The 7,861-nt window shown below is 39.4% G+C and overlaps 1 protein-coding gene across 2 annotated transcripts; it reads left to right on the forward strand.

Annotated features, from left to right (window-relative positions):
• Positions 1–3,792: 3,792 nt before the first annotated feature.
• On the forward strand, positions 3,793–7,826 carry trir (telomerase RNA component interacting RNase). Of its 2 annotated transcripts, none has more exons than XM_038290454.1 (3): positions 3,793–4,548; positions 4,825–4,896; positions 7,382–7,826. In XM_038290454.1, exons 1-3 carry the CDS (start codon positions 4,255–4,257, stop codon positions 7,487–7,489), a joined length of 474 nt encoding a protein of 157 aa, XP_038146382.1. In that variant the 5' UTR covers positions 3,793–4,254; the 3' UTR covers positions 7,490–7,826. The 2 variants fall into 2 exon arrangements, with proteins under 2 accessions (XP_038146382.1, XP_038146383.1); XM_038290455.1 differs by having other exon boundaries at positions 3,794–4,530; positions 7,382–7,817.
• Positions 7,827–7,861: the final 35 nt, after the last annotated feature.

The following is a 7,861-nucleotide window of genomic DNA, read 5'->3' on the forward strand; positions in this document are numbered from 1 at the left end:
TACTTTGAATCCACCTCCTCCCAGAACCATTAAACCATAACAGCCATTTTAACTACACAGTATTTATGACCTGATGATCAATTGAGAGGTTAGTGATCCGTTTTCAGTTATTTTATGTCAGATATATATCCCCGAACACAACTAACCAGCAACAACTAACTTTCTCTACTATCTGGGGGTCAAAAGGTTTTTTGATTTGATCTATAAGGTATATAAAGGCACAAAACCTTATTATGAAACACATAAACATGAATTTCTCAAGAAATAAATACATTTACCATGAAACAAACATTTATTAATTCAATAAATTATATAAAATATACCATGCAACAATTAAATTACCCTTTAGAAATATAAATCACTTTATATACACACAAGCAGGAAACTAGAAAAAATCCTCAGCACTCATTTTAAGCCAAGTTGTTATAAAAATTAAAGGTTGCAAGAAAGAAAAGTTTAGGTGAGATAAAGTATATTAGGTTAGGCTTGATTCAGTACCATTTTCTTTTACAGAATTATGTAACTTTTCAGACAATCAAAGCAGAAAAAGGCATTTATAAATGTAATTAAAGGCAGGGGTGGATTTAGAGGGGCAGGCAGAGGGGCCATGGCCCCGCCTAGCCAATCATTGGCCCCCCCCTCCCAGCTGATTTGTTATTCTCACCTGAAACCAGCAGTTCTTCTCTAAACCAGAAGGTGGCAGCAGTGATGCCAACAAGTCGAATGTGCTTAAAAGCTCACAAAAAATACAAATAAAAATATTCAAAAAGTTTTACTACAAAGAAAGATGACTAAAACAGATTTATTGCGCTTTTAAGAATTAGATTTTAGGTTTTATAGCAGAGAGTTTGTCTCTGCAGTCATCTAAGAGTCTTCAATGTAATTCAAGATAAAGAACGACTATTAACCTATTCAGTGTGTATATTATGTAGAACCATAAATTAACATAAACAGTGCCAACATATTAGCTGGTGTGTCTTAATTAGTAAGGGCCTCATGTAAATGTGGACTGTCTTTAGTGGTTTATTTGGAAAATATAGATGCTGTTTGCTTGTTTTTCTGTTGCTTTATTGTGATCAGCATAGATTGACAAAAAAAATGTTTTTGGCTACTGTTGGTTTTTTGCCACCCCTCAGAGCACATCGATACCCACCTGGCCACTGGCCACCCCTGTCAATATTTCCTGCAACCACGACTGTCGATGGGCCAAAGCAAAGAAAACAGTCAAACCGGAAAAAAAATAAAACTAACTGGAAGATTATCCAATTTTGGCTTAATTTGCCTTCATTATTCAAACTCTACCTCAAAAATCCAAGGTTAAGCAACCCTAAGGTCAATAATTCAGAATTTACACTGAAAAAGCTTCGTTTCCATCAAACAAATGCACTAAACAATGCCTGCAAACAAGCTCGCTTCTAGGGACTTTTGATGTTCCAAAGTGACGTTTTCTTACTTTTGTTTTATTCTTTTTTTTATATATATATAGAACTTAATGGAATCTAACAGTAAAAAGCCAAACCTTATTACTGGTTGTTTTTTGGTAATAAGACTGGACTGTAAACGTTACCTCACTAGTCAAAAGGTCACATAAGCGCTTGTTCTTCCTGCAAAGGATGAGGAGAGCCCACCTGCCCCCACCCATTCTCACCACCTTCTACAGAAGCACCATAGAGAGCGTTCTGACCAGCTGTCTCACTGTGTGGTGTGGAGGCTGCAGCGCCTCAGACTGGAAGAAGGTGAGAAGAGTGGTGAGAATAGCAGAGAGGATCATCGGGGCTCCTCCTCCCTCCATAAAAGACATGTTATCCCAGCGCTGTGTGTCCTGAGCCCGTAACACCATTAATGACCCCTCACACCCCCACCATGGACTGTTCTCCCTGCTGCCTTCTTAGTGGAGGCTTTGCAGCATTTAATGCAGGACAGACAGATTCTCTGTGTATACAAATTTAAAATAAAATTTGCCTAAGTCTAAGAAAAAGTCACAAATAGATGTTATCCTTTTTAGAAATGTGCAAAAATATTTTCATTCTCATGCCTAAATTTGAACAAGTGTTAGACCATTTTCTGTCCCTATGATATATTTTCACTTTACAGGATATTGGTCCTAGAATTGGATCCTAGAATTTCTAAAAGTAGAATGGGAGGCAGCTCTTTTAGTTATCAGGCTCCTCTCCTGTGGAACCAACTACCAGTTTTAGTCCGTGAGGCAGACACCCTGTCTACTTTTAAGGCTAGGCTTAAAACTTTCCTTTTTGATAAATCTTATAGTTAGAGTGGCTCAGGTTATCCTGAGCTATCTCTATAGTTATGCTGCTATAGGTTTAGACTTATGGAGGACATAGGGACCCCCATTTCATCATTCTGCCTCTTTCTATCTCTATTCTCCCACTCTGTAGAATCTGTTTGTTCAATCTCTAACATTATGCTCTCTCTGTTTTTTTCTCATAGTAGCTTCACCTCGTCTGTTCCTGTTTGGCTGTGACTCCTGGATAAATATCAGCTGTGCTGCTGCCATCAACACCTTTGTTTATAGATGTTGGACATTGGCCACTTTTTCAGTGTAGTCCTGTTTCTCTGACGTGACTGTCTTCATCCTCTGACATGGGAGCTGGCTCAGAGCTCATCTGGCTGTGTGTTTCCTGGACAGCTGCCTTTAGTATCTCTGCTTCTGTCTCCTTGAACCCCAGACGGCCTCAGCAGATGGCCGCTCACACTGAGCCTGGTTCTGCTGGAGGTTTCTTCCTATTAAAAGGGAGTTTTTCCTCTCCACTGTCGCTACAAGCATGCTTAGTGTGAGAGATTGCATTCCAGTCAATGAGACGATGCAATCAGCTGTTTTTCCTTAGATAGAATCAATTAGATTAATCAATTTGACTGTATGATCTAGTGAACTATAAATTACCTTGAGATGACGTGTGTTGTGAATTGGCGCTATAGAAATAAACTGAATTACAGAGGTGTCAAGTCACGAAGTACAAATACTTTGTTACTGTACTTAAGTACACTTTTTAGGTATCTATACTTTACTCCATTACTTTTTTTTTCTTCCTACTTCTGACTTCTAATCATTACATTTTCACACAAGTATATGTACTTTCTATTCCTTACATTTTTTAAAACAAATGTTACTCGTTATTCTTGGCTTCGGTTTAATGTTTATAAATATTTATTTCACGTCATGTGCGCCATCCAATGCAGATCATTGGCTCCATCCCCATCTTGTGAAAACTAGTGTAATTGGATGAGTCATATAATGCAAACACTCATTGGTTACCTAAAGGAAATCATCAGAAGCAAGCAGCTGTTCTTCAAACTGCAAACGTGAATTGTCTATGCCATGCTACAATTTTGGAGTCAGAAAAAGATGTTGAAACGTCTGAAAGGTCGGACACAGGCGAGAGTGCATCGGGAGACGGAGACCAGCAAGACCTCCTTCATCCTTGGTCCTATCTCAAAGGATTTTTTGAAATAGTCGAAAAACTGAGCTTTCAATTCATACAGTGGGATCTGGCTGTTTTTTTTAAAGGTTACTTTATACTTTTATACTTTAAGTAGTTTTTGGAGCACATACTTTTTCACATTTATTGGAGTAAAGAGGTCAAGTTGATACTTCAACTTTTACCAGAGTGTTTTTAAACTGCAGTACTTAAGTAACAAATGTGTGTACTTTTGACACCACTGCTGTCCTAGAGTCCAAATGGGTTTTAAAAAGCAGCAGCGCCCCCTGGCGTCACTTTGTTGTATAAACCTATACCTGATGTTGCACCGAGCCAGGAGGGGGCGCTAGAGGCACAAAGCGCATAGCAGAAAAAATAAAGATGGCCGACCGACGGTGATGGGTGGCGAGAGTTAGCAACAATAAATCTTTTACGTTACTTTAGATCGGTGTTGAAATTCGACGCTTCTATCGCATTGTAGATTAGATTTTAATGCGTTGATCGATCCACAAGAGAGGTTTAAGGTGGATGGCGGTTTGTTTTTTACACAGGGAGGCCTTAGAAAACGGGTGTTAGCCACGTTAGCAGGTTAGCCTGCGACTGCTTTTGTTTTTCTCGAATTTCTGCACCGGAAGAAGGACGTTTTCTGTTCCTTTTAGGCCCGTTTTTTAGAAACCACGCCAGTCTCTTTATATTTGTTTCTTTACTGGCTCCAGTTGGTAGTTAGTTGCTTTTTAAAGGCCACATAAAGAAATATTAGCGGCTCATTTTGACCCGCCGGACTGTGCGTCTGTTTCTGAAAGTTACACCGGAGGACATGGATCCTCAGCGAGCACACGGCAAACACAAGACCAGCGGCGGCAGCAGCAGCGGGGGCTCCAGCCCCGCTTCTCCATCCGGCAGCCCCGCAGCAGCAGCGGCCCCTGCGGTGGCCAACGTGTTCGCCAACGACGGCAGCTTCATGGAGATTTTTAAGAAGAAGATGGAGGAGGAGAAGAGGAAAAGGGAGGCGCAGGGAACAGGTGGAGAGGCGAGAGCCACCGAGCAAGGACAGACCTCAGTGGAAAAGAAGGCCCCTCCTGTGACCAGCTTTGTAAGGGGTTTAGCAGTTGTAAGATGAGCCAAAGCTGAAACACTTTTTCATCCATATGTGATTTATAATGTCCACATATGTCAGTGATTTTTTTTCCTCCTGATATCGTTATTTATAAGTAGACACCAGTGTTAATATTCCAGCCAATAGAGGTAAAAGGTTTAGGGATGCTCTTCACTGGTGGTGCAGCAGGAGGCTAAATGTAGCCCCTCTGCTCTGGTGTAGTTTCCTTCATTGGCAATCCAGTCTACAAGGACCACTGTAACGGTTTCAGTCTTCTATCCCCTAACCCAGGTGGGGAAGCGCCGGGGCGGTGTGTTCCTAAAGACGGGAATGGTTGCCAAGAAGCAGAAACAGGACTCAGAGGTGAGTGGAGGTCAGATGGAGCCATGATGGCTGGGAATGCACCCATCAGGCTCTATTAGCAGCTCTCATCCAGATATTTCTTATAGTGTAAAGTCATGGATTGCAGCAAACATGCAATAAATAACTGCTGCAGATTCAGATAAGTGTTAGACTTCAAAACATAATGGGGGCATTAGACCTAGACCTTCTACTCTGTTGTAAAATGAAACTGTCGCAGTGTTTTGGAATCTGCTAGCAGATGGAGAAGTCATTGAGTTGCATCTAAATTTGAGGCCACATCCACCCTTTTTGTTAAATCTAACATCAGAGAGCCAAAAAATGATTTATTTAATATTAAAGGTCAATTAGCTCTTGTGTTTATGGTAAATCGACTATTCAGCGAGGGACATGATACTTGCAGCTTAGGGCCTCTCCCAATCGGATATGCCCACGCATCGCCAAAAAGTCGGGGACACAAAAACAATCCTTAGTAGGCTAATAAAAAACTATGAAGAATACAAAAAACTCGATATTTATTATTTATAATAAGAAATGGACAAAATCTATGCATATATATATATATATATATATATACCAACCGGAGGTGCGCACAGCTGATCTGAGGTAGAAACAGGGTGAAACTTTGGATTATTTTACCGTTGGAGATTAATAAGAATGTAACACAGCACCATTGTACATTAAGTTATTTACTACTAAATTAACAACAAACTTTAACTAAAGGAAGACCATCAAAATGATATCAGAATTGGAAAAGAAATAAGAAAATCGCCCCGTGTTCATCCTATTTTTATTGTCCTAATTATAAATTATTTGCTCTCTACAGTATTGGTGGAGAATTTTGGGGAATTTTTCTAAAGTCCCGCCCTCTGCACTTAAAAAAAAAAATGCACACGCAAAGCCCTGTACCCGCTCCCGAGAGGTAACGCTTATTAAAGTGCACGAGCCCATTTCTTAGTGTGCACGCTGTTAAAAAGTTGCTGCTTGCATAGATCATACAAGCTTACTCAAAATATTTGCAATTTTTCCACTATGTCAGACTCACCTCCAGTAAGTGAAAATAAGGAGAAGCACGTAAACATTTCACCAAAATGATTGACTATTAGGAAGACCAGTTATTTTTTTGATCCACCCGGAAAAAGATTATCCTCCACTACACCTTTAATACTAAGAGGTTTTTTGAGCTATAACATTTTTATCCATTATATTAATTCATGTTTGTTTATATATACATTACATGTTGTATATATTTCAGATTGTTTACTAAAATAATTTAATGGACCTCAGTACTTTATAAAGTCTTTCTACGATCTGCGCTCACCTGCATGCTGTTAAACTGTAACGATAAATTAAGCTTATCCAGGGTACTTTAATGGATCTAAGAAAATATTTCATTAACCCCAATTTTTTAAAAACCTTCTAGTTATAAGTTTATTTGTAACCGTTTGGAAACTTGTCAAAAACAATTGAACTTTTAACAAAATTATTTTCTATAGCCTGTGTGAAATCATTTTTGTTAGTGTTTCTTTGCTTCATGAATGTGTGAGACGCATAAAAGGAAGTTATGTCCTGTCTTCCATGCCGACCACAATTTGGGGCTGCTTGAGTGAGAAGTGGGTCGGGTGAGGGAGTAGCAACCGACTGGGAAAGGTCCTTATATAGGAGAGTTTCCACATCAGGTTGTAGTTGGGATGGGGCTGTTGTTGTTTTTTTTAAGGGGGCACAGAAGAAAATTGGACAACAGTTCAGTTTGCATTAGTGCTCCACAGTCACATGAAAGCTGATCCTATCAGGGTAACTGAAAGTGAAACATTTTGGCTGTTAAGTCAGGTTGAAATAAAATAAGCTTAATATGAGATTGGTTCAAAGGACCAATAGGTTTTGGTTAGTCAGTCAGTATACACCGATAGCTGCATACTGATATATTAAAACATGACAAATTAGGCTAATATTGGTTCGAGATGTTTTAATGAATTACAGGATTATTTTTATCATGTGTCCCTTCGCTTTATCTTGAATAATTTAAGTACTTTCATTAGTTTATAAAACATGCCAATAAAATCCCTCCATGTCAGGCTGATTTGAGTTTCAGGAGTACCTTCAGTTAACGTGTTGTGAATTTGGGCTATATAAATAAACTGAATTGAATTTCGATTGATCAGACTTTTTGTCAGCCCCTAAATAGTGGCCAGCAGAATAATCATGGAAAATATCTTATCTATTCATGAATCTGAGAGATTCATTGTTTTGTCTGAATCTGTTGGTGAACATTAGGTTCCTTGGAGTGTTTGAGTTGAAAGGTCAGACACTCTGGGGTCTGTAATAATGGACTGAAGTGCAGTTCGGTTCAGTTTTTTCACTCTAAATAGAAATCAGCAGGTCAGACCTTAGAGGAAACGGATGAGCCTGATCGGTGCTTTGCTAGCTCCACATGTTGAATCACTGGTTGGCGTTAAACTGTGCGTAATCCTTAACTTCTGCCCCGCAGGCTGAACCAGGCAAGAGCGATGCTTGGTCTAAGTACATGGCTGAGGTGAAAAAGTACAAAGCCCACCAGTGCAGCGACGACGATAAAACCAGACCTCTGGTCAAATAGGCGAAACGACGACGCTCGGCGTGGAAACCTACGGAGGGGGAGGAGCTTCAGTGTGGACACAACCTGTAACCACCTCCTCTTACTGCCAGTGGAAGTCAACTTCACTGTCTTTTCACAAACTGCTCTGGCCGACACCTTTTTTTTCTTTTTTTATATTTTGTCTTCTTTGGTTGTGGTATCTTTTACATGCCTTCATTGTGATTTGTGTTAATCCATGTCTAACTTAAACCGATTACAAAGCCTACCAGTGGTTTCAATTAAATCCAATTTCCTTAGATGTCTTTTGCATCTGTTTGGGTATTTGTAGATAAAATGTTAGTAAAAAAAAAACTTTAAATATTTCTGCTTTTTTTGGTATCATTTCTCCAGAAA

Source organism: Cyprinodon tularosa, unplaced genomic scaffold (genome assembly GCF_016077235.1).
Source record: "Cyprinodon tularosa strain WSP-4 unplaced genomic scaffold, ASM1607723v1 ctg280, whole genome shotgun sequence".
NCBI classification, from domain to species: domain Eukaryota; kingdom Metazoa; phylum Chordata; class Actinopteri; order Cyprinodontiformes; family Cyprinodontidae; genus Cyprinodon; species Cyprinodon tularosa.